The sequence below is a fragment of the Oncorhynchus masou genome, chromosome 17 (genome assembly GCF_036934945.1).
Source record: "Oncorhynchus masou masou isolate Uvic2021 chromosome 17, UVic_Omas_1.1, whole genome shotgun sequence".
Classification (NCBI taxonomy): Eukaryota; Metazoa; Chordata; class Actinopteri; order Salmoniformes; family Salmonidae; genus Oncorhynchus; species Oncorhynchus masou.
In genome coordinates this window covers 33,151,081-33,177,645 of record NC_088228.1, presented here as the reverse complement: position 1 = coordinate 33,177,645, position 26,565 = coordinate 33,151,081, and the positions used below count along the sequence as shown (strand labels likewise).

The following is a 26,565-nucleotide window of genomic DNA, read 5'->3' as shown; positions in this document are numbered from 1 at the left end:
ATGGCCACAATATACACACCCCGCCTTGTGGGACAAACACACATAAACTCACAACCATCCCTCACAGAAACCTCTTTTATAAGAGCCAAAACACTGGATAATCAAGATCATAAGTTCTTCTAAGAGGACTTCTAGAAATAGAAACAGAGGTATGTATGAGAGAAATGTTGAAAGTGATTGAGAGTGAGTTGCTGATAAGTGGGTTATATGGGAAAGTTTCAAAGCTTAACCACGAGATTGAAAGTTAAAGATTGATTGAGAGCGTGCGTGAGTGAAACAAACACCAATCACTAAGCTGCAACAACAGCAAGTGTGAGTATGTATGTGTGATCCAGAGCGGGTGTAAGTGTCATCACCACACACACCAATTCCAGGCAACCAGGCATAGTGGGTTTCGATCTTTTCTTTTATTCTTTCCTGCCTTCTTTACTTCCTTCTCTCCTTCCTCCTTTCCTTCCTTCCCTCCCTCCTTCCTTCACACCTCACGGCACAACACCTCTCCTTTTTTTTAGTTTGTGCGTATATATTGATATGTAGGCTACGTGTTCCATTTTTAAATTGATGTAGTTCTGTCCTTGAGCTGTTCATGTCTATTGACATTCTGTATTAGGTCATGTTTCAGGTTTTGTGTTGACCCCAGGAAGCGTAGCTGGTGCTTTCGCAACACCTAATGGGGATCCTAACAAAATACCAAAAATACCTTCCTTCCATTAGCAGTTGAAACCTTATATTAGAAGGAGTTTTGTTATTCTTTAGAAGCACTATGACATCAAAGATAGTTGGCAGGACAACCTCCCACTCCACAGTGAAAAATTACCATCACCCCAGGCTAGCTCAATCTTTTTGGACCAGCCTCCATCCTACTGCGAGTGTGTGTATGCATGCATGTGTGTTTGAATGCCAGAGAGAGAGCGAGACCAGTACTAGGCAGAAGGCATGAGAGTCAAGAGCATGCAGTTATACAGGAGCCACAACGGAGACTGAGACATCGGCTCCGACAAGCCTGTAACAAAGACCAGCAGGAGAAACAAACAACGTTGGGACGCATAGACTGTCTTCACACAGCTGCAGGTGTGTACACACTCCTCTTTCCTGTAGCTTATCTTGTCCTGTTTGCCTTTTCTTCAACTACGTTAAACAGCAAATTCCAGTTATGGTATTGTTTAGATGAGAGATAACAACAAGTTTGTAGATCGTATCTGTTATCCTCAAGAGTATCATAGTTCTGCAAATGGGTTCTATTACCATTATATAACTAATTTATTTAGAAGAAAAGTCATTACAAAGGGCTTGTATTTTAATGGAAGCCTCCCAGAACTTAAACCATTAACCATAATTAGTTGTTCATCTATTTTAATACACTCCCGCTGTTTATTAAAGCTTTATTCGCTGTTGTTAAAGGTTTATTAACTGTTATCAATGGTTTATTAACTTACAAATGTGAGTCATTATTAGACTAACTTTGGGTAAGGAGAAAAGACTGAGTAAACATCCCCCTGGGTCTGCCTGTGACTGAACAGACACACTTCAGTCACAGCAGAACATCCAGTGACCAACTGGCACTGGAGGACAGTCACCCCAAAGACTGTCCTCTGCTAGCCTACTGTAGGACAGTCACCGCAAGTTTGACCTGTCTGGATGCAAACCGCCCCATCAATATAAATGAGCTATCGGTCTGGCTCTACCTGAGGGGGAAAATGTACTTTGGAAACGTTGTTTTGCTTTTTATAAGTCAATGAAAAATGTAATTCTCTGAATGTGGCTGACTTGATGAAGAGTAGCAGGCCTCGGGTGTTAGCAACAAAGACATACTATACAGCAGTAATAACACACTATTAGATTAATAATCCTGCTATATTGATCCTTTTCTGTGAACACTGGCACTTATCTAAATTGGGGTTTGGGACTAACTTTTAAGAAGGGTTAATCGCTGAAGCCTAATTATTGATAGTGATGATGAAAAAGGGTTTTGATAAAAGAGAGAAAGAGAGAGAGAGAGAGAGAGGGCATGGTTCATGTTCACGTCCCAAGTCTCTGACTTATTATGGCTTTAAAGTTCTAATATATCCCTTTCTTAATCTCTCCTCCTCCAATTTTCCTCAAACCTATTCTCCATCTGTAAGTATGTTTTGGGGTGCTTTCGATTTGATTTGCCTGAAAGCCTGACACAAAGGAAATTTGGATTTCCAGTGCTGGACTGGTCATGATAAATAACACTTAATCAATAGTACATACATAAATAAAGAACATCTGATGTTGCCCTCTGCTTGACGTCAGGCAGTAATACAATATTTCTCTCTTTTGACAGTGAACAATTTTGCCACCACATTGGTTTTGGTTTAGGTAATGCTACTGGACCCCCTCCATTAAGTATGGTTGGGATGGGACCATTCAAATGCACCTCAGAACATTTCCGAGAAGACCGCAGGCAGAAATTATTGCGTGCCCCCACTACTTTTTCCATCCAAGACATATTGAGTCCTTGCTTCCTCAGTATGTTTGAATCCAGAAGATTTGTTTTTATGGGTAGCCTATTGATGTGAAGTAGGTCATATTTTGCACCTGTCAAAAGTGTTGGATGGACGAGGGTTCTATTTCAAATACTTGATGTTTCGATGTCTCACTATGGGATATGCTTGGGCGTGGCCACAAGCTCGAAGTAACCAATCAAACAGCATCTGTTGGAGACAAGTAGTCACACACTCACCTGGAATGCATTGCAATTAACAGGTGTGCCTTCTTAAAAGTTAATTTGTGGGAATTTGTTTCCTTCTTTATGTGTTTGAGCTAATCAGTTGTGTTGTGAAAAGGTAGTGGTGGTATACAGAAGATAGCCTTATTTGGTAAAATAACAAGTCCATATTATGGCAAGAACAGATCAAATAAGCAAAGAGACATGGCAGTCCATCATTACGTTAAGACATGAAGGTCAGTGAATTTGAAAAATTTCAAGAACTTTGAAAGTGTCTTGGGCAGGCCAGTCACCAGTAAGGTGAATTCACTGTCATGTTCATAGAAACATTCCTAGACAATCATAATTTTCAGACGGATACATTTGAGGAAGTGGGATACATACGCATCCTTCCTGGAGAGGAACAAACAGGGGATTGACCTGACCACCACTCCACATGGACCTGACCTGTCTGCCTCTCTTTGCCAATCTGCTCCTCTGGTACAGCATGGCACACAGTCCCAGGAGGCTCTGAGGTCAATAGCCAGCATGGACCACGGGGGGACAGGCCGCTCCGCCAACGCCCTCTATGCCAGCGACACAAGTTAGCATTCCCCCTCCATCTAGCCAAAGCACCTCTCCTTCGCCTTTCTGCCAATTAACAACAACGTAAAATCGTTCCTCTCATCCAGGGCTTGGACCAGGAAAGTCATCAACCATCAGCTCTCACTCATTTCAGGCTGCCACCAATTTAGGGTCTGGGACAGTAGGGGACAAGCCCAACGAGGCCACAGTTAGCTCATCAGCAGTCATGGTTGTATCCTTCACACAACCAGATTAGGGAGCCAACATCATGGAACTGCTAATAGCCTCAGCCTATGGAATTCCAAGACCCAAACTGCCATACTTTGTGAGTGGAAAGGAGAGTTATTTCATCCTCTTGGAAATGGCATTGGAGAGCCTACTGGGTATTCACAGTCATCTGTCAGAAAGTTACAAATAACAAGTACTGATGGATCACTTGAGGTTCCCCAGTGCATACAAGCTGACCAAATCCAAAATGCACTCCGCAAAATCATACACGGCTGCTCTCCAGGCTCCGAAAGCGAGATATGGTGAGCCACGCCAGCTAGTCCAGAGTGTAATTGACAACATCCTGAATGTGCCTCCATGGCAGCATGATTGCAGGTGAAGATGAGGGCGAAGAGCATTGCTCACCAGGCCTCAATCTCAGCCACAGCCTCTGGTTAAGGAAGGAGTTTGAACGCAAGGAGAGTCATTAAAGGCTAAATTCCACACCATGTACTTAAATAGTGAAGCCGGGAGGAACCCGGAAGGGAGGAACCCGGAAGGGAAGGGGAAGATCGCTCTCAAATTCTAGCACAATTGCCCCTATTGCAATAGTAAGGGGAACTTCCTGGGCTCATGACCCAAGATACAAAATCTCACTCGACCCCAATTGAAGGCCTGGATAACTTCAGGTGAGCGATGCTACAAGTGTGCCCGTAGCCATAAATCGGAGAGCTGCACATTGCTGAAACCCTGCAACAGCTGTAAGAAAATCCATCTCACAGTATTGCATGAAGTAATTCCCCAAACACAGAAGGAGCAGAGTATGCTCATGGTAGGAGCCACAAAGGAGCTCTACTGTACCTCGACCAGCCAAGGGTCATGTTGAAGGTGGTAAAGGTCACTCTGCAAAGCGAAGGGAGGAGCATGGATACAATCAATGTTCTAGATGATGGGTCTGAACGAACAATCATTCTCCCAGCTGCTGCCTGGCAGGTGAACCTGAAGGGGACCCCCGAGACCCTTAACCTCAGAACGGTGCGACATAATATTATCCAAGTGAAGGGCTCTGCTGTGACATTTTGCATTTCACCTTCAGGACATAGGAACGTGGCCTACAATATCACAAATGCCTTCACGGCAGATGGCCTTCCTGCCAGATGAGTGTTCTACAGAAGCAATATCCTCATCTCAGAGGACTGCCTCTTTGCAACATGGCCAGGGTTGCGCCACTCATCCTGATCGGGTCAGACTACCCACACTTGTCCATCTACTTCTCTCCACCCAAGCTGTAGAGTCACAGCAAGTCCTATTAACCAGAAGCAGTGTAGCTCCATCTCCATGTGCAGCTACTGACCTCCTTCGGAATGTGTAGATCCTCTGAAAGATAGACACCTTCCCCAACTGGAAGCTAAAGGAGGTCACCCGCTCAAAATATGACTCCTCCTATGCATTAGACCTCCTGCAGAAGCACACCACCACTGAAATGGATGGTGTTCAGAGGTACGCAACCCCACTACTATGGGTGCCCAACCATACCATCGTCCTCTGTAAAACACAACACAGGCTGTACTCCCACTACTCCGTGGGACAGAGCGGTGACTGGTGAAGAACCCTGAGCTTGCAAAAGTTTATAACTGGGAAATTCATGACCTTGTGAAGGCAGGATATGTCACAAAAGTGACAGCTCATGAAATGGGAAACCCACTCAGCAAATCCCGGTATCTCCCTCACCATGCTATCCAGTAACACAGTGGGAAGTATTGACTTGTCTTCAACTGTTCTTTCCAAGGCGCTGGTCAAAGGATCAACCTTAGGTCCTTCCGTACAAGGTGTCCTTGCACTCCTCAGCCATCATGTACTCCCATTTGGCACCACATGCTGTCCTTGCTGGGCCATTTATGCTCTGCAGAGACACGCCTGGGAGCACCCAGACAGTGACCCAGAAGTCTGGGATTCAGTGGAGAATGCCTTCTATGTGGATAACTGCTTACAGAGCCAGAGACAAAGTCCAGAATCTCCTATCCAAAGGGGCTTTTGAGGTCTGACAGTGGGCTAGCAACACAGCAGAGGTATCCTGCACCTCCTGCCACAAGCCAGGTCAAATAGTAGTGAACTATGATTTTCGCAGTCTGGCGCTAACCCACAAGAGCCCACTCTAGGACTAAGATGGAGCTGCATACCAGATACCCTTGGGTACAAGCACCACCAAAGTCTTAGTCCAGTACCTGTGGCAGACCAAGAGGGATTGGGATGACCCAATCCATCCAGCAGAGCTAGTGGAATGATGGATCTGTTGGGAAACAGATTTGTCAGAGTTCTCCAGATGCCAAGGTGTTATGTTTGCACCCTGTGGTGACCAACTTGGATCAAGCCGGGAACTTCATGTGTTCTGTAACGTTTCAGAGTGGGCTTCTGGAGCAGTTTCCTATCTTGGAGTGTTGGATGATGCTGGCCAAACCCATGTCTCCTTTGTCATAGCCAGGTCCAGGGTTACACCCAAGTAGCAGTTGTCAATGCCTAGGTTGAGCCCAATTGGCCTCCACCTTGCAAGCTGGCTCACCTTGCCAATTCAAGGGGTCATCTACTGGGCTGATTCGACCACGGTACTGACCTGGCTCAAGTCAGTCCTGCAGGTATAAGGTGTTCATCAGAACTTGCATTGTGGAAATCCAAGATCTAACGGCAGTCAATGATTGGAGGTATGTTGACAGAGAAAATAACCTTGCTGATGATATCACTCGTGGTAAAACTCCAGGAACCATCTACTGGGCTGATTCGACCACGGTACTGACCTGGCTCAAGTCAGTCCTGCAGGTATAAGGTGTTCATCAGAACTTGCATTGTGGAAATCCAAGATCTAACGGCAGTCAATGATTGGAGGTATGTTGACAGAGAAAATAACCTTGCTGATGATATCACTCGTGGTAAAACTCCAGGAACCGGCTCAACCCCATCGCTGGAGCTTGGGACCACCATTCTTGTCCCAACTGGAGAACGAGTGGCCGACAGCCCCAGTGCTTGCGGCCCCTCCACAACCAACTGAAGCACATGCTACAACATCTCCACGGAGCCAACAACAGCTCTCCCTGACCCAGCACAATCCCAAACACCTCATATGTGGTGGCTTTCATATCCACCTCCCTCACTGCAGAGACACTCCTCCTACAGCATGCACAAGCAGTCAGCTTCCCTGAGGAGCTAAAATCTCTGAAAGCAGGTAAGGAAGTGGCTAAGGACAGCCGTCTTCTCTCTTCTGCCCCAGAGAATGACCAAATATTCGGAATGATCAGAGCCAGAGGGAGGCTGCACCAAGCAGAAGTCTTGCACCCCGATGCTATCCATACAATTATCCTTGACTCCAGACACCCTCTCAACAACCTCCTCGTCAGGAGTTATGATAAGAAGCTTCTCCACCCAGGGCCAGTAAGAGTCTATGGGGCGATGTGGCAGAAGTACTGGATACTTGGAGGACGAGGAGCAATTCACAAGCACCAATATGCCTGCATGGCAGATTTGCCACTGCTCGCTTGCGCCTCCTCAAACCCCCCTTCTGTTCAACAAGAGTAGATTGTTTTGGGCCCATTACAATCAAGCTAGATCGCCGAGTGGAGAAGCACTGGGACATTCTGTTTAAGTGCTTGAAAACTAGATGTATCCACCTGAAACTACTGGAGAGTTTGGATGCTGAAGTCTTCCTCATGGTCCTACGGCGGTTTAGCTCCCGACGGGGGAAACCCTACAAGATCCTGGCTGACAGAGGCACAAACTTCAAGGCGGGAGAGGCCAACTTGGAGGAAACCTTCCAAGCAATGTAACCAACCCTCCAGGATCAACTGATGGAGCCAACAAATCTCCTTCAAATTCAACCCCCGAGGAGCTTATTTTGGAGGAACACGGGAGCGAGAGATCAAATTGGTTAAGACGGCCTTACAAGACGTCCTGGGTGACCAAACTGTCACTGAAACCGTCTTGCGGACCGTCCTGATAGAGGTTGAAGGAATACTAAACTACAAACGGTTGTGTTAGATCAGTGGAGATCCAGGTAAAGAACCAGACATATATCAAGCCTGTTGTCCAAAGAATTCCTCTCCCTGAGATGACAGAGGACGTGGAGGGATGAGCCTTTTGAGGAGTGTGGAATTTAACAGAATTCTGGGGTGGCTGTGGAAAAGGCTCATGGAGTTGGTGAAATCTCCCTTTAATTCATAGCCACTTGCCCAGCTTGACCAGAGCGCTTTAATTAGGTCAGGTTGAAATGTCTGACAGATCTCAACTCATTAAAAGGAGGAAATCTCCACTGCCTGACCTCGCTGCTTTCTCTCCCCAACTCCATCTAATCCAGACATTGTGTGCATCCACAAATCAACAGAAATCCACAGAATCTGTTATCTTTCATCTGAACTATTGTTTACTCTCGGGAGAGTGGGACATCAGTTATCATTTATAGTTATTACCACGGAGCGCAGCTTGGAGCGCATGCTTCAAACCTATTGTGTTATATCAATGGACAATGATCAAGGCCCTACAGATCATCACGGGACAATTATGCCACTGAAATATGGTTCAAATGTAACAAAATTACATGTAGATATGAAGACAAACCTGGAAGTATGAAACATAATTATTATTTGCTAAATTGATAAATCCTGAGATCAAACTGATTGAGATTACAGATTGAATCATTTATAACTGATTGATATATTTGCATTGTCATTATCATGATTATATTTAGTGAGTTTCCAGGCCCCTCCGGTGACAAATTTAGCTACTTTTAGGCTGTCTTTTGGGGAATTTTGACACAGAGGCATTCTGTGGTTTTGATGAAATTTACCAACTTTTCCAACTAAATTCTGATGCAAACGAGAGGGGAAGAAGCTGTCTGTGCAAAGACACAAACACACAGACAGAGAAGCACAAGGGGAGGGGGTGTGTGAAGGGGAGGGGTGAAGAAACTACTTCCGGACTGCAGCAGTGCTGGAGAAAGGCAACTGCAAAAGTCATCTAGCGACTACTAGCGACAAGTAAAGGAGCCAATAGCAGATCTCACTGAAAAACAGTTGCGAATGCTAAGCTAGCCTTATCAGTCAGTTGAATGAGAGAGAGCCAACTGAACATTGAAGAGAGAAGCACTAAGTAAACTAATTATTTTAAACCTTATCCGGAAAGTGAGCGAGTTATAAAGCAGGATATAAAACAAAGTTAAGCGAGAATAATTATATAATTCTTCTTTTTTTTATGACGTTTTGATAGTTGAATGGATTTATGAAAGTATGTTAGCAAAAAAGCTAGAATTGTCTAATTTTAGCTCCAGTCAAGCTAGACTGTAGTGGCAACAGAGGAACAGAGGACTCTAACAAATGTTAACACGGTCACACCCTGATCTATTTCATCTGTCTTTTATAAACAGGGGGAACATTGTAACTTGCTGTTGTTAGGGATATGAAATTATGAAAATGTATCTTTGAGATAAGATTATTATTAATACCTTTTACAAGTAGTTTTTAGTATGTTGGCTATGTATAAGATGAACCTAGTCGTTGAGGAGAGATAGCTGTATTGAAGAGAGAAGCACCAGGAAACCTTTTTTAATACCTTATCTTCTTAATGGGGTTAAAAACGTCTTAGGGATCAAATCCCTTTAGCAGGATCGATTTGACAGCATCCGGTGAAATGGCAGAGCGCCAAATTCAAATGAAATTACTGCAAATATTAAACTTTCATGAAATCACACATGCCATACATAACATTAAAGCTATACTTGTTGTTAATCCAGCCAACGTGTCAGATTTCAAAAAAGGCTTTACTGCAAAAGCAAACCATGCTATTATCTGAGGACAGCACTCCGTCAAACAAAGACAGACCATCATAATTCAACACGAAACTCAGAAATAAAGATATAATTCTTTCCTTACCTTTGACGAGCTTCTTCTGTTGGCACTCCAATATGTCCCATAAACATCACAAATGGTCCTTTTGTTCGATTTATTCCGTTGTTATATATCCAAAATGTCCATTTATTTGGCGCGTTCGATCCAGAAAAACACAGATTTCAACTCGCGCAACATGACTAAAAAATATCTCGTAAATTACCTGTAATCTTTGTCCAAACATTTCAAACAACTTTCCTAATACAACTTTAGGTATATTTTAACATAAATAATCAATACATTTTCAGACAGGATAAAATGTGTTCAATACCAGAGGAAAACAAAGTGGAGCAAGCTTTTCAGGTCACGTGCCTCGAACAAACAGTACACTTGTAACGGCGTTCTTTTGTTGTTGAAGGAGAGTCGGACCGAAATGCAGCGTGTAAGTTACTCATGTTTATTATAAAGACAAAACGAACGAACTATACACAAATAACTAAATAAATACAAAAAAAACAACAAACAGAACGAAACCTAATACAGCCTGACTGGTGCTACCTACACAGAGACAGGAACAATCACCCACCAAATACAAAGCGAAAAACAGGCTACCTAAATACGGTTCCCAATCAGCGACAACGAGAAGCACCTGACTCTGATTGAGAACCGCCTCAGGCAGCCAACCTAATTAACACACACACACACCCTAATCAGCTACCAACCCAAACACTACAAACCCCAATACGAAAATACAATACATAATAACCCCATGTCACACCCTGGTCTGACTAACTAATAAACTAAAACACACAATACTAAGACCAACCCCCCCCCCAAGGTGCGGACTCCCCCGAACGCACCTCAAAACCATAGGGAGGGTCCGGGTGGGCGTCTGTCCATGGTGGCGGTTCCGGCTCCGGACGTGGACCCCACTTCATAAATGTCAATGTTCCTCCCCTTCGCGTCCATGGATAATCCACCCTAACCGCCAACCATGGCCGAATAGTCCTCACCCAGAACCCTACATAACAAAGGAGCAGCTCGTGACTGAGGGGCAGCTCGGGACTGAGGCAGCTCGGGACTGAGGGACAGCTCGGGACTGAGGAACAGCTCGGGACTGAGGGGCAGCTCAGCACTGAGAGGCAGCCCAGCACTGAGAGGCAGCCCAGTACTGAGAAAAAGCCCAGTACCGAGATGAAGCCCAGCCAGGAAGTTGAATCCGGCAGATCCTGGCTGACTGGCGGATCCTGGCTGACTGGCAGATCCTGGCCGACTGGCAGATCCTGGCTGACTGGCGGATCCTGGCCGACTGGCGGATCCTGGCTGACTAGCAGATCTGGCAGATCCTGGCTGACTGGCGGATCCTGGCTGACTAGCAGATCTGGAAGAGTCTGGTTGACTGGCAGATCTGGAAGAATCTGGTTGACTGGCAGATCTGGAAGAGTCTGGTTGACTGGCAGATCTGGAAGAGTCTGGTTGACTGGCAGATCTGGAAGAGTCTGGTTGACTGGCAGATCTGGAAGAGTCTGGTTAACTGGCAGATCTGGAAGAGTCTGGTTGACTGGCAGATCTGGAAGAGTCTGGTTGACTGGCAGATCTGGAAGAGTCTGGTTGACTGGCAGATTTGGAAGAGTCTGGTTGACTGGCAGATCTGGAAGAGTCTGGTTGACTGGCAGATCTGGAAGAGTCTGGCTGACTGGCAGATCTGGAAGAGTCTGGCTGACTGGCAGATCTGGAAGAGTCTGGTTGACTGGCAGATCTGGAAGAGTCTGGCTGACTGGCAGATCTGGCTGCTTCATGCTGACTGACGGCTCTGGCTGCTCCATGCTGACTGGCGGCTCTGGCTGCTCCATACTGACTGACAGCTCTGGCGGCTTCATGGAGACTGGCTGCTCTATGCAGACTGGCAACTCCATGCAGACTGGCAGCTCTTTGCAGACTGGCAGCTCTGGCTGCTCCATGCAGACTAGCTGCTCCATGCAGACTAGCAGCTCAGGCTGATCTATGCAAACTGACAGCTCTGGCTGCTCAAGGTAGACTGGCAGCTCAGGCTGCTCTATGCAAACTGACAGCTCTGGCTGCTCAATGTAGACTGACAGCTCAGGCTGCTCTATACAAACTGACAGCACTGGCTGCTCAATGTAGACTGGCAGCTCAGGCTGCTCTATACAAACAGGGAGGCTCCGGCAGCGCTGTAGAGGAGGAAGGCTCTAAAACCGCTGAACAGACGGGAGACTCCGACAGAGCAGGAGAGGGAGAAAGCGCTGGCTGCGCTGAACAGGCGAGGCGCACTGTAGGCCTGATGCGTGGTGCTGGCACTGGTGGTATTGGGCCGAGGACACGCACAGGAAGCCTAGTGCGGGGGCTGCTACTGGAGGGCTGGGGTGTGGAGGTGGTTCTAGATAAAGGACAGGCACAGGAAGCCTGGTGTGAGGAGCTACTACCGGAGGACTGGTGTGTGAAGGTGGCACAGGATGGACTGGACCGTGAAGGTGTACTGGAGAGCCTGAATGCAGGACTGGCACAGGACGTGCAAGGCTAGGCAGGTACTCAGGAGGCTTAGTGCGTGAGGCTGGCACACTTTCCACCAGCCGACTAACACGCACCTCAGGACTAGTATGGAGTGCTGACCCAGGTGCCATCAAATCCCCGACACGCTCCGTCGGCCGAATATTATATCTAAAGCACCAAACTAGCAACTCCCTCATTAAACTCTCCTCCAATTTTCCCATTAACTCCTTCACAGTCTCTGCTTCGCTCACCTCCAACACTGGTTCTGACCTCCTCCTTGGCTCTTCACAATAAACAGGGAGAGTTGACTCAGGTCTGTCTCCTGACTCAGCCACTCCCCCTGATAGCCCCCAAAAATCTTTGGGGCTGCTACTCGGGCTTCCATCCACATCGCCGTGCTGCCTCCTCATATTTGCGCTCTCCGCTTTAGCCGCTTCTAATTCCTCCTTGGGAGGCGATATTCACCAGGCTGAGCCCAGGGTCCTTCTCCGTCCAGTTCCTCCTCCCATGTCCAATTCTCCAAATGGTGTAGCCTCTCCCACTGAAGCTGCTTCTGTTGTTTCTCGTGTAGCTCCTGTTTGCGCTGCTCCTGCCTGTAGACACGCTGCTCCTGTTTACTCTTCGCCTGCTGCGCTTTAGGGCGGCTACACTCTTCTGGTTTAGCCCAGGGTCCTCTTCCGTCCAGGATTTCCTCCCATGTCCAGAAATCCTTAAAAACGAGGCTCCTTGCGCTCCTCTTGCGCTGCACCTGCCTGTTGACACGCTGCTCGGTCCGTGTTTGGTGGGTGATTCTGTAACGGCGTTCTTTTGTTGTTGAAGGAGAGTCGGACCGAAATGCAGCGTGTAAGTTACTCATGTTTATTATAAATACAAAACGAACGAACTATACACGAATAACTAAATAAATACAAAAAAAACAACAAACAGAACGAAACCTAATACAGCCTGACTGGTGCTACCTACACAGAGACAGGAACAATCACCCACCAAATACAAAGCGAAAAACAGGCTACCTAAATACGGTTCCCAATCAGCGACAACGAGAAGCACCTGACTCTGATTGAGAACCGCCTCAGGCAGCCAACCTAATTAACACACACACACACCCCTAATCAGCTACCAACCCAAACACTACAAACCCCAATACGAAAATACAATACATAATAACCCCATGTCACACCCTGGTCTGACTAACTAATAAACTAAAACACACAATACTAAGACCAAGGCGTGACAACACTTCACTCGACCCTCGTTCTGGACAGCCCTACTTCTTCATTTCTCAAAGGAAAAACATCAACATATTTCTAAAGACTGTTGACATCTAGTGGAAGCCATAGGAACTGCAAGCAACTGCCTTAAATTCTAGATTCCCATTCAAACCCATTGAAAAAAGAGTGACCTCCATTTTCTTTCCCCATGGATGGTTCATCCTCGGTGTTTCGCCTGCCAAATAAGTTCTGTTATACTCACAGACATCATTCAAACGATTTTAGAAACTTCAGAGTGTATTAATAATATGCATATCCTAGCTTCTGGGCCTGAGTAGCAGGCAGTTTACTTTGGGCACACTTTTCATCCGGACGGGAAAATACCGCCCCTAGCCGTAAGAAGTTTTAAGAGTGTCCACTAGGCCTACGCTTTTTAATTGCAGAGCGAGTAGTGAATGTTGCATTATGTGAGTACCATACATTTTTGCATTTTTGGTCACTTAACCCGTAAAATGTTGTTACGCAGAACATCATGATAATACATTATAAACAACTACCATGCTTTCATGTTCACATGCTGTTAGTGTAAAACCATGGTATATTCCCTCGATCCATGGCAGTACAATAAAATAAATACCATTATACGATCATCATGGTTTTTGGTCAATGCCGTGGCAGGAAAATACCATGGTATTTACAGCAGTACCTTTACATGGTACATTTTTGTAAGGGTCTCCGCAAAGCTAGCAAACCCCAAAATAGCTTTTTCACTTGTAAGGATAGAATTGCTTCACTCCATGACGGTTGAGAGACACGATTTGTTCGTTGAGAGACAAGCGAAGCATATGCTTTCTCTGGCTAGCAGTGTGGTTACTAGCTAGGCTATTTAACCTCAAGACGAATGCTAACTAGTTTACATGTACTATTTCTCTGAGCAATGGTGCTGGCTTACCCCTCACAAGGAGAACCAAGCGGGGTGCCTGCCCCTGCTCCCTCTACTGGAACACCCTTATCCGTGTGGGGCTACAATTTCAGACAAGGACACACTCTTTGTGGACCACCTAGCTGGGGGTCCCACCCGCATGTGAAGGCTGCGGAAAAGCACTCACCGTGCTTACCCCTTCACCCTCAAAACAGGGCAATGAGGAGACCCCGCAATCGCAACCCACTTGGGCGGAGGTAGCGGCAGGTTACCCTGAGGATCTATGTCCTATACAGTGGGGAGAACAAGTATTTGATACACTGCCGATTTTGCAGGTTTCCCTACTTACAAAGCATGTAGAGGTCTGTAATTTTTATCATAGGTACACTTCAACTGTGAGAGACGGAATCTAAAACAAAAATCCAGAAAATCACATTGTATGATTTTTAAGTAATTAATTTGCATTTTATTGCATGACATAAGTATTTGATACATCAGAAAAGCAGAACTTAATATTTGGTACAGAAACCTTTGTTTGCAATTACAGAGATCATACGTTTCCTGTAGTTGTTGACCAGGTTTGCACACACTGCAGCAGGGATTTTGGCCCACTCCTCCATACAGACCTTCTCCAGATCCTTCAGGTTTCGGGGCTGTCGCTGGGCAATACGGACTTTCAGCTCCCTCCAAAGATTTTCTATTGGGTTCAGGTCTGGAGACTGGCTAGGCCACTCCAGGACCTTGAGATGCTTCTTACGGAGCCACTCCTTAGTTGCCCTGGCTGTGTGTTTCGGGTCATTGTCATGCTGGAAGATCCAGCCATGACCCATCTTCAATGCTCTTACTGAGGAAGGAGGTTGTTGGCCAAGACCTCGTGATACATGGCCCCATCCATCCTCCCCTCAGTGCAGTCATCCTGTCCCCTTTGCAGAAAATCATCCCCAAAGAATGATGTTTCCACCTCCATGCTTCACGGTTGGGATGGTGTTCTTTGGGTTGTAATCATCCTTCTTCTTCCTCCAAACACGCGAGTGGAGTTTAGACCAAAAAGCTCTATTTTTGTCTCATCAGACTACATGATCTTTTCCTATTCCTCCTCTGGATCATCCATATGGTCATTGGCAAACTTCAGACGGGCCTGGACATGTGCTGGCTAGAGCAGGGGGACCTTGCGTGCGCTGTAGGATTTTAATTCATGATGACGTAGTGTGTTACTAAAGGTTTTCTTTGAGACTGTGGTCCCAGCTCTCTTCAGGTCATTGACCTGGTACTGCCGTGTAGTTCTGGGCTGATCCCTCACCTTCCTCATGTTCACTGATGCCCCACGAGGTGGGATCTTGCATGGAGCCCCAGACCGAGGGGGATTGACCGTCATCTTGAACTTCTTCCATTTTCTAATAATTGCGCCAACAGTTGTTGCCTTCTCACCAAGCTGCTTGCCTATTGTCATGTAGCCCAGCCCAGCCTTGTGCAGGTCTACAATATTATCCCTGATGTCCTTACACAGCTCTCTGGTCTTGGCCATTGTGGAGAGGTTGGAGTCTGTTTGATTGAGTGTGTGGCCAGGCGTCTTTTATACAGGTAACGAGTTCAAACAGGTGCAGTTAACACAGGTAATGAGTGGAGAACAGGAGGGCTTCTTAAAGAAAAACTAACAGGTCTGTGAGAGACGGAATTCTTACTGGTTGGTAGGTGATCAAATACTTATGTCATTTAATAAAATGCAAATTAATTACTTAAAAATCATACAATGTGATATTCTGGATTTTTGTTTTAGATTCTGTCTCTCACAGTTGAAGTGTACCTATGACAAAAATTACAGACCTCTACATGCTTTGTAAGTAGGAAAACCTGCAAAATCCGCAGTGTATCAAATACTTGTTCTCCCCACTGTATGTTTGACAGCAGATGAAGGAGAAGGGGACTTCCTCATTGACAAGTTTAAGAAGAAGAAGAAAAAGCCCAAGCCCTAGGCTCAAGGCTGTCTTTCTCCCTCATCAGAACTTCAGTACCTAATGACAAATATGGGCTAATCGATGTCTGTAAACGATCAGCGACAAGACTCAATATCGAGTGGCCCGCACCCATGATGGGTGGCAGCGCCGAAAGGAACTGGTTCAACAGGAAGACACTCCCCTCTCTCACCATCCCGGGAAAGTAATTTCTCTTAGCTGTCCAAAGCCAAATGCAACTGGGACAAGCCCTTGTCCAGCAGTGTCCAAATTAGGCATTTTCTGGGCATGGACATGGCTATGGAGACTTACATCGAGGTCTCCCCTACAGCTGCAGTGTGTATCCGTCCTTCTGCCTCCCCACCCAGCGCAAAGTTTTTCTTTGTGGAGAAGAAGGAGGGGAACCCGATGCATCGATTACCGGGGCCTCAATAACATCACAGTGAAGAACCGCTACCACTCATCCCCTCGGCCTTCAAGCTGCTCGAGGGGGCCACCGTTTTCTCCAAGTTGGACCTGTGGATCGCCTACCATCTGGTGCGGATACGGGAAGGGGACGAGTGGAAGACCACCTTCAACATGGCCAGCGGCCACTATGAATACCTGGTCATCAAAATCAAATCAAATCAAATTTATTTATATAGCCCTTCGTACATCAGCTGATATCTCAAAGTGCTGTACAGAAACCCAGCCTAAAACTCCAAACAGCAAGCAATGCATGTGTAGAAGCACGGTGGCTAGTAAAACTCCCTAGAAAGACCAAAACCTAGGAAGAAACCTAGAGAGGAACCAGGCTATGTGGGGTGGCCAGTCCTCTTCTGGCTGTGCCGATTGTGGAGATTATAACAGAACATGGCCAAGATGTTCAAATGTTCATAAATGACCAGCATGGTCAAATAATAATAATCCCAGGCACAACAGTTGAAACTGGAGCAGCAGCACGGCCAGGTGGAGTGGGGATAGCAAGGAGTCATTCTGCCAGGTAGTCCTGAGGCATGGTCATAGGGCTCAGGTCCTCCGAGAGAAAGAGAGAGAAAGAAAGAGAGAAAGAGAGAATTAGAGAGAGCATACTTAAATTCACACAGGACACCGGATAGGACAGGAGAAGTACTCCAGATATAACAAACTGACCCTAGCCCCCTGACACATAAACTACTGCAGCATACATACTGGAGGCTGAGACATGTCATGCCATTAGGACTTACCTACGGCCACGCTGTGTTCTAGGCCTTGGTTAATGATGTTCTCCGCGACATGTTGAACCGGTTCGTTTTTGTCTACATCGATGACATCCTCGTTTTCTCCCACTCAGCCCAAGAACACATGTCCAACAGGTCCTCCAGCGCCTCCTGGAGAACCAGCTTTTTGTGAACGTGGAGAAATGCGAATTCCATCGCTCCACTGTCCCCTTCCTTGGTTACATCATTGCTGCAAGGAATGTACAGATGGAGCGGTGGTGGATTGGCCCCAGCCTATGTCCAGAGTGAAGCTGCAACGTTTCCTGGGATTTGCTAACTTTATCCGGAGTTACAGCACCATGGCTTCTCCCCTGTCTGCACTGACATCCCCCAAGGTTCCATTCACATGGTCCCCAGCTGCTGATCGGGTGTTCCAGGACCTCAAGCACCACTTCACCACTGCTCCCATGTTGGTTCATCCTGACACATCCTGTCAGTTTGTGGTGGAGGCCAATGCTTCGGATGTTGGAGTGGGGGCTGTCCTGTCCCAGCGTTCTACCCTGGACCTCAAGTTACCTCCATGCACCTTCTTCTCCCATCACCTCAATGCCACGGAGAGGAACTACGATGTGGGGAATCGTGAGCTTCTCGCGGTGAAAATGGTGTTGGAGGAGTGTAGACACTGGTTGGAGGGGGCGGTACATCTGTTCATTGTGTGGATGGATCACAATAACCTGGAATATCTCCGCACCGCCAAGCATCTCGATTCCAGTTATGTTAGGTGGGCCCTGCTTTTCACCCGGTTTAACTTCTCCCTCTCCTACCGACCAGGATTCAAGAACATCAAGCCGGATGCACTGTCACGCTGCTATAGCCCCGCGACTACACTTTCAGATCCTGAGACCATCCTTCCCACCTCGTGTCTGGCGATGGAACTCAGCTGGGGAATAGGGAAGCAGGTCCGTGAGGCGAATCGTTCCCAGCCAAACCCCGGGGAGCAGATAACAGGATGTTTGCGTGTGCCTGACACTGTCCACTCCTTGGTCGTGGAGTGGGCCCACTCCTCCAGGCCTGCCTGCCACCTGGGCTCTCATCGGACCCTGACTTTTGTGCGACAACGCTTTTGGGGGCCTGCCTAACATGGTCCCGGAAGTCTCCGCGTTCATCGCCGCCTGCACGATCTGTGCACAGAACAAGACTCCTTGGCAAGCTCCGGCTGGTCTTCTTCAACCACTGCCTGTCCCTCACCATCCCTGGTCTAACATATCCCTGGACTTCGTCACACGTCTTCCCTCATCTGATGGCAACACCTCCATCCTGACAGTAGTGGACCAGTTTTCCAAAGCCACCCACTTCATTCCTCTCCTCAACCTACCCTCTGCCAAAGACACATCCCAGGTCATGGTGCAGCACTGTCTTCCGGATCCATGGACTCCCGGTGGACATGGTCTCCGACCGGGGCCCTCAGTTCTAGTCCCGGGTTCTGGAAGGCTTTCTGTATGCTCATTGGTCAGCCTGTCCTCCGGGTTCCACAGTTCAATGCAGTCCAATGCCTCCTAGCAGTCCAATGCCCAGTCGGAGCGAGACCTGGAGACAACTCTGCCAGCAACTCGTGTGGGTTGAATAAGCCTGCAACACCCTCCCTGTTCTGCCACTGGGCTCTCACCTTTCGAGTGTTCCCTGGAGTGTTAGCCCCTGCTCTTTCCGGAGCAAGAGGAAGAGTTCAGCATACCCTCGGCCCAGATGTTTGTCCGCTGCTGTTGCCAAATCTGGAAGAGAGCCCGGTTGGCTCTTCTCAAGACCACCACCAGGTATCGACGACAAGCGGACAGCAAATTTCTCCAAGATTATTAGCCTCTCTGCTGTTTGTCTTCTGTTGCCCCGTACCCTCAGTATTCATCCAATTTTTCATGTGTCTAGGATTAAACCTATGTCTCACAGCCCTTTGTCTCCTGCCTGCCCTGACCCCGAGCCGGCCTGCTGTTCTGCACCTTATTGACTCTGTCCTGGATTACGGACCTCTGCCTACCTTTGACCTGTCTTTTGCATGCACCCGGTTTGGGTCAATAAACATCTGTGATTCTAGCTGTCTGCATCTGGGTCTTATCCTGAGTTCTGATTTTAAAAAATGGATTCCCAGAAAACATTACTTATAAGCCAGTCTCACACATCCAGCTCTTTCATTCGATACCAAATTCAGACAGTGCCATATTTAGGCCAGTCAGGAGAAATAGGATGCGAGTAAAATGGGTCAGTCAGAAACAATCATTGGCCTCCAGCTGGCGCCCAAGAGATGCACAGGCATAATCTTATTATAGGTACACTTATGCACACACTTCTTTGAGATAACTTTTTTTATTTATTCAGAATTGGGGCTTCATGTTTGCCTTCATCTAATTCCAAACCAAAACTTCCTACTTGATTTTCAGACTTTTATATGAAAGAGTGGAGATTTTTTAACAGTATCCCTCCACTTAATTATAATAATACATAGGTCCTATATAGCCCTTTTCTATAACCCAAAGACACAATCTGGAAGCTTTTGAAGAAGCTTGAGAAAGCAGGGGAGATGTAGGAATATGAGAAACGGGGCTAACCAAACACACCCAGAGATATGATATAGCCTGGTCAAGGGCAGTAGCGTGAAGGAATATCCAAGAGTGAATGAACTTAAGTCAGAATTGGAGTTGTGATAACATATTTCTGCATGTCTGTTCTGCAGTGGACACACCACTGCTAAGAATTCAACCACGTATTGACTCGCTCTCCCCTGCCTATGTTTTAGGTGCACCAGTGACACAGACAGCCTTGTTGTAGAAGAGCAGAAGAAGAGAAAAGGAACCACCAGCTATGGGGCCCAGAGCTTGGTGCCTGTTTGTCCTGCTTGGGCTGTCCGTCTGGGGCAGCAGTGAGGGCCTCAGATCCTCCATCCTGACCCGGAGACGGAGGTACCTGGAGGACAAAGGAGATCCACCCAAAAAGTGCTCGTATACCTTCCTGGTCCCTGAGCAGAAGATCACAGGGCCAATCTGCACCAGCCGGGGCCTACACACGGACAAGGACCGCGTGACCCGCCTGGACGTAGCGGCGGTGAGGGACCTGCTTTCCAAACAGAGACGGGAGATGGATACCCTGAAGCTGGTGGTGAACATTGATGGGAACATGGTGAACGAGATGAAGTTGCTGAGGAAGGAGAGCAGGAACATGAACTCCAGGGTGACCCAGCTCTACATGCAGCTTCTGCACGAGATCATCAGGAAGAGAGACAACTCTCTGGAGCTGGCTCAGCTGGAGGGACGCATTCTGAACGCCACAGCAGAGTCCCTACGCCTGGCCGCCCGCTACCGTGACCTAGAGGTCCGATACGCTGCACTCTCCGCCGTGGTCAACAGCCAGTCAGTTCTGGTTGGTGCCCTGGAAGAGCGCTGTCTGCAGGTGTACGGCCGGCGGCAGGAGCAGTCTCCTCAGGGCCCACCACTGGTGCAGGTGGTGCCAGAGAACATACCGGTTAGCATCCCGAGATTTACCAACGAGATCCAGAGGGACCACGGCCGGGCATTTCCCAGAGACAGGGGCTCCCAAGCAGGGCCAGCACCCACAGGAAGCACCCTGGAGCTCCAGAAGGCTCCGCAGGGCAACTTCAGTGCAGAGGGTGAGGCAACTGATCATTAGATACACTATATAGTGCATTGGGTCAGTATTCAGACCCCTTGACTTCGTCCACATTTTGTTACGTTACAGCCTTATTCTAAAATGGATTGAATTGTTTTTTCCCCTCATCAATCTACACACAAAACCCCATAATGACAAAGTGATAACAGGTTTTTAGACATTTTTGCAACTGTATACAAAATAAAAAACATAAATACCTTATTTACATAGGTATTCAGACACTTTGCTATGAGATTTGAAATTGAGCTCAGGTGCATCCTGTTTCCATTGATCATCCTTGAGATGTTTCTACAAGTTGATTGGAGTCTACCTGTGGTCAATTCAATTGATTGGACATGATTTGGAAAGCCACAAATGGAAACCACTCCTCAGTAAAATGCACATGACAGCCAACTTGGAGTTTACCAAAAGGCACCTAAAGTATTCTCAGACCATGAGAAACAAGATTCCCTGGCACCACCCCTACGGTGCTGTGGCAATGTTTTTCAGTGGCAGAGACTGGGAGACTAGTCAGGATCAAGGGAAAGATGAACAGAGCAACATACATAGAGTCCTTAATGAAAACCTGCTCAGGACCTCAGAATGGGGCGATGGTTCACCTTCCAACAGGGCAACGCTCCTAAGCACACAGCCAAGGCAACGCAGGAGTCACTTCAGGACAAGTCTCTGTGTCAAGCTTGTAGCATCATACCCAAGAAGACTCAAAGCTGTAATACCTGCCAAAGGTGCTTCAACAAAGTACTGAGTAAAGGGTCTGAATATTTATGTAAATGTGATATTTCAGTTTTTTATTTGTAATAAACTTGCAAAAATCAGTTTTTGCTTCGTCATTATGTGTGTAGATTGATGAGGGGAAAAACTATTTCATCCATTTTAGAATAAGGCTGTAACGTAACAAAATGTGGAAAAAGTCAAGGGGTCTGAATACTTTCTGAATGCACCGTATATACAAAAGTATGTGGACACTCATTCAAATTTGTGATTTGCCTATTTCAGCCACACACATTGCTGACAGATATATAAAATCGAGCACACAGCCATGTAATCTCCAAAGACAAAACTTTGTCATGTGGAATGGCTTAACTGAAGAGCTCAGTGACTTTCAACGTGGCAATGTCATAGGATCCCCACCTTTCCAACAAGTCAGTTCGTCAAATTTCTACCCTGCTCCAGCTGCCCCGGTCAACTGTAAATTATGTTATTGTGAAGTGGAATAGTCTAGGCGCAACAATGGCTCAGCTGTGAAGTGGTAGCCATACAAGCTCACAGAACGGGACCGCTGAGTGCTGAAGCGGTCTTCGGTTGCAACACTCACTGCCGAGTTGTAAACTGCCTCCGGAAGCAACGTCAGCACAAGAACTGTTTGTTGGGAGCTTCATGAAATGGGTTTCCATGGCCAAACAGCTGCACACAAGCCTAAGATCACCATGCGGAATGCCAAGTGTCAGCTGGAGTGGTGTAAAGCTCGCTGCCATTGGTCTCTGGAGCAGTAGAAACACGTTCTCCGGAATGATAAATCACGCTTCAACATCTGGCAGTCTGACAAACCAAATTGGGTTTGGCAGATGCCAGGAGAACATTCACTGCCCCAATGCATAGTGCCAACTGTAAAGTGTGGTGGAGGAAGAATAATTGTCTGGGGCTGTTTTTCATGGTTTGGGCTAGGCACCTTAGTTCCATTGAAAGGACATCTTAACGCTACAGCATACATTGACATTCTAGACGCTTCTGTGGTTCCAACTTTGTGAAAACAGCTTGGGGAAGGTCCTTCCCTGTTTCAGCATGACAATGCCCCTGTGCACAAAGCGAGGTCCATACAGAAATGGTTTGTCGAGATCGGTGTGAAAGAACTTGATTGACCTGCACAGACCCCTGACCTCAACCCCATCAAACACCTTTGGGATGAATTGGAATGCCGACTGCCAGCCAGGCCTAAATGCCCAACATCAGTACCCAACCTCACTAATGCTCTTGTGGCTGAATGGAAGCAAGTCCCCTCAGCAACACCTAGTGGAAAGCCTTCCCAGAAGAGTGGAGGCTGTTGTAGCAGCAAAAGGGGGACCAACTCCATATTAATGCCCATTATTTTGGAATGAGATGTTCGACGAAAAGGTGTCCGCATACTAATGGTCATGTAGTGTAGGTTGGTAGGTGAGGGGGTGGATGGGTGGTTAGTTGTTGTTTGTTTGGTAGCAAGGATAAAGCATAGACTTATTTCAAAATTAACCTCAAACCAATGTGTGTTCATTTTCTTCTTAGTCAGATTTCTTTATTATGTAACATTTGCATATTCGGCTAGAACTAGGTTTGGTGCTGCTCACCAGAAAGAACACAGACCTTGATGGAAAGAAAATAGGTCGTAGCATTCTAAGTTCAGAAGAGGGAAAAGAGAAAAAGAAAACACAGAAAATAAACATTTAACTCATCTACCAAAATTCCTGACACATTTAGATTGTCCCGACCCAAGAATAATAAAACGTGTGGGATTTGAAGGCAGCTGTGTATGAAAGGGAACCCTCTGCAGGATGGCTCCCTCTCATGCTAAGCATGGACAGAACCTAGGCTGGAATGACATGGTTTCCGCTGACCACAAAGGGATATATTATTATTATTATCTGCACATCTGGCTTACTTCACCACCGCTTGCTGAGACCAATAGCGATCCTCACCTATAAACTAGGCAAAGATTCATCTCAAATTAAACAAACACAATAGTTGAACTGTTCACATCTGCTCTAAGACAAATGTATAACAAATAAATGGTAGATAGAGATAAATCCTAATATTCAATGTGTTCTAAACAAATCACTGCTTTAACTGCCTACATCTGGTGTGTGATATTTTGTTATTTTGTGTGTTATTTCTTACATTATTAGCCCAGAAAATGCTGTGTACACAAAAAAATGAAAAGACAATAATAAAATAAAAATACAAGCATTTTGCTACACCCGCAATAACATCTGCTAAATCTGTGTATGTGACCAATACAATTTGATTTGATTAACAGTTTGTAACTGATAAATACCTCCGTCTCTACCTTTGTCCCTTCATCTCTTTCCCCATCCCCCATCTCTACCTTCATCCCTCCATCTCTCCCTTCATGCCTCCATCTCTCCCTCCATCTCTCCCCCACCATCCCACCCTCCATGCTCCCCCAGGTCCTTTCAGGGACTGTCTCCAGGCCCAGGAGGCTGGCCATGGCACCAGCGGTATGTACCTGCTGAAACCTGACGAAGCGGAGAGGCCCATGCAGGTGTGGTGTGAGCAGGGCCTGGACAACGGAGGCTGGACCGTCATCCAGAGCAGGAGGGATGGCTCTGTCAACTTCTTCAGGAACTGGGACGCCTACAAGGTGATGATGAAAAAGAGAAAAGACACTGAAAACGAATAAGCCAGAGACAACAACAGTGCCGTTATGTGAACTATCCAAAAGGAACTCGTCTGGTCTGGTGTCTCAGGATCCTTTCCAAGGCCTGGACCCCTTGTGTTTTCACTTATAATATAATGTATTTTGTGTGTGTCAGCGTATTATTGCTGAAGTGATTTAGTTTGAGATGGCCATTATGAAAGGTATATTCCACCGCTCAATCTCCAATGTTTACTTTCCAAACTACCACAGCTCTGCTAGCTATATCTTCTTTAATTACAGTGCACTAATTCAATCTGAAGTGAACTCTCTGATTGTTGTTTGTCTTATATATTATCATGGCCAAAGAGATTAAAGCTGTTCACCTGAACAGACCAAAAAGTGATTTTAGATGCATTTGTCTTCCAAAGGTACTTTCTGACAAAAATTGATTTATAGTATTCCTTTTTTTAGCATTCCTCTTTTTCAACCACTCAGACTATACAAAACCAACAACTAACTTTTCATTTATCTTTCTTAGAATGGATTCGGCAACATAGATGGGGAATACTGGCTGGGGCTGCTGGGGATCTACAATTTAGGGAAGCAGGGAGACTACAGACTTCTAGTGGAGCTGGAGGACTGGGTGGGGAAGAAGGTGTATGCTGATTACAGCAGCTTCCACCTGGAGCATGAGAACGAGGGCTACCGCCTGAGGTTGGGCACCTACCAGGGAAACGCTGGCGACTCACTCAGCAGCCACAACGGCAAGCAGTTCACCACACTGGACAGAGACAAGGATGCCTTCTCAGGTGGGTCAATCAATCAATTCATATACTGTTGTCTAAATGCATAAGATATACAGTAGGCTCTAAAGAAAGCATATGAGACAAACAAATGGGCTATTTACATGATCTCTATGCAGGTAACTGTGCACACTTCCTTAAGGGAGGCTGGTGGTACAACTCCTGTGGCCAGGCCAATCTGAATGGTGTTTGGTACACTGGCGGTGTCTACCGCAGCAAGTTCCAGGACGGAATTTTCTGGGCAGACTACGGCGGAGGATTCTACTCTATGAAGGGAGTCCGCATGATGATTAGACCTATAGACTGAGACTACAGAGGGAGAGACATGACCATCCTATCCCTCAACCAACACATGTACACTATTGCCTATCTCAGACCTACTCACTCACAGAGATTGAGTACAAACATTGTCTGACCTCATTGTGGGATGGTAAAGTATTAAAGTATCCTACTAATGTCTGGGCCTTACTGTCAGCACTAGACTTAGAGCCAAGGAGTGCCAGACCTTTCAGTTACCATGGAGATCAAAACAACTGACCATATGGTATGGAATTGAAATCTGTGTATGTTGCTAGAGGTAAAAGCTTGCCTATTTTAGAGGCGTGTAAATATCTTTACATGTCATAATAACATCTTATGTAAGCATTCAATCTACTTTGTTTCAACTTCTCCATCCTGAGATGCTTCATCATTTGCATCCCTTGAGATGTTTTTTCATGTATTTGAAATAAACCAGGGAGAAGCTGTAAATTATCCTATAGAAAACATTGGGTTTTCGATTCACTGTCCATATTTGTGGATCATGCAACATTTATTGTGCTCTCACAGCTGACTTATGTATTGTAGCCTGTGTGAATGTTTTTCTCATTTTGCAGTTGATTAAATCTCAATACAAGCCAGAGACAAAACAAGAAAAAAAGAAAAAAGGAAAGGAATTACGGTTTGTTTTGTGTGGTTTTCGGAGACTTAAAAAATGCACACGAAGCAGAGAGTTAGTATGAAGTATCGGAACAGACAACGAGAAACACATGGCTGAAAGCCACAGGATAGAGTGAAGGGAAGAAGGGAGAGAGGGGGAGAGGGAAAGAGACAGGGGAAGAGAGGGGGGACTGGGATGGATTCTGTCCACATTTTAAAGTGATCCTTTTTTCTTCCTTTTAAATACAGAGAAATTTACATTCTTTCCGTACAAAAGTGCTTGGGCTGTATGTTTAAAAAATATATTTTACATTGAAAAAGTCACGACTCCCTGTGGTCCGTAATCACCGGTAGAACTGGCTAGATCTGGAGGGAAACTGACCCCAAAGGAGAGACCAGCGGGTTCCTCTGACTGATGGGTCTGCAGCACACGGCACACTACAAAAGACATACTGTATCACACGTTAAAGTCAATGGGAAAGAGACATCTATAAACTTCAACAAAACATATGATTATAATGACCTTTGCTGTATATTTGTCACACATGGACACAAGATGAAGGGTAATATTCAAGTTTAAGTCACCAGACTTGAATATAAACCAGTCAGAATGAACCAAACAGGCTCTTTGTGCTGTTTTATGGACAAGTTTACAGATGTCCAAAACTCAGAGCCAATTAAACATGCTGTTGTGGAATACTCAATCCAAAGATTAAGGC

General features: G+C 46.3%; 1 protein-coding gene across 1 annotated transcript; it reads left to right on the top strand.

The window, feature by feature from the left end:
• The first annotated feature begins 65 nt into the window (after positions 1-65).
• LOC135558889 (angiopoietin-related protein 1-like) lies at positions 66-25,681 on the top strand. Its single transcript, XM_064993089.1, has 6 exons — positions 66-149; positions 905-1,071; positions 19,890-20,756; positions 23,935-24,128; positions 24,664-24,934; positions 25,048-25,681. The coding sequence occupies exons 3-6, from the start codon at positions 19,955-19,957 to the stop codon at positions 25,233-25,235; spliced, it is 1,455 nt and encodes a 484-aa protein (XP_064849161.1). The 5' UTR covers positions 66-149; positions 905-1,071; positions 19,890-19,954; the 3' UTR covers positions 25,236-25,681.
• Positions 25,682-26,565: the final 884 nt, after the last annotated feature.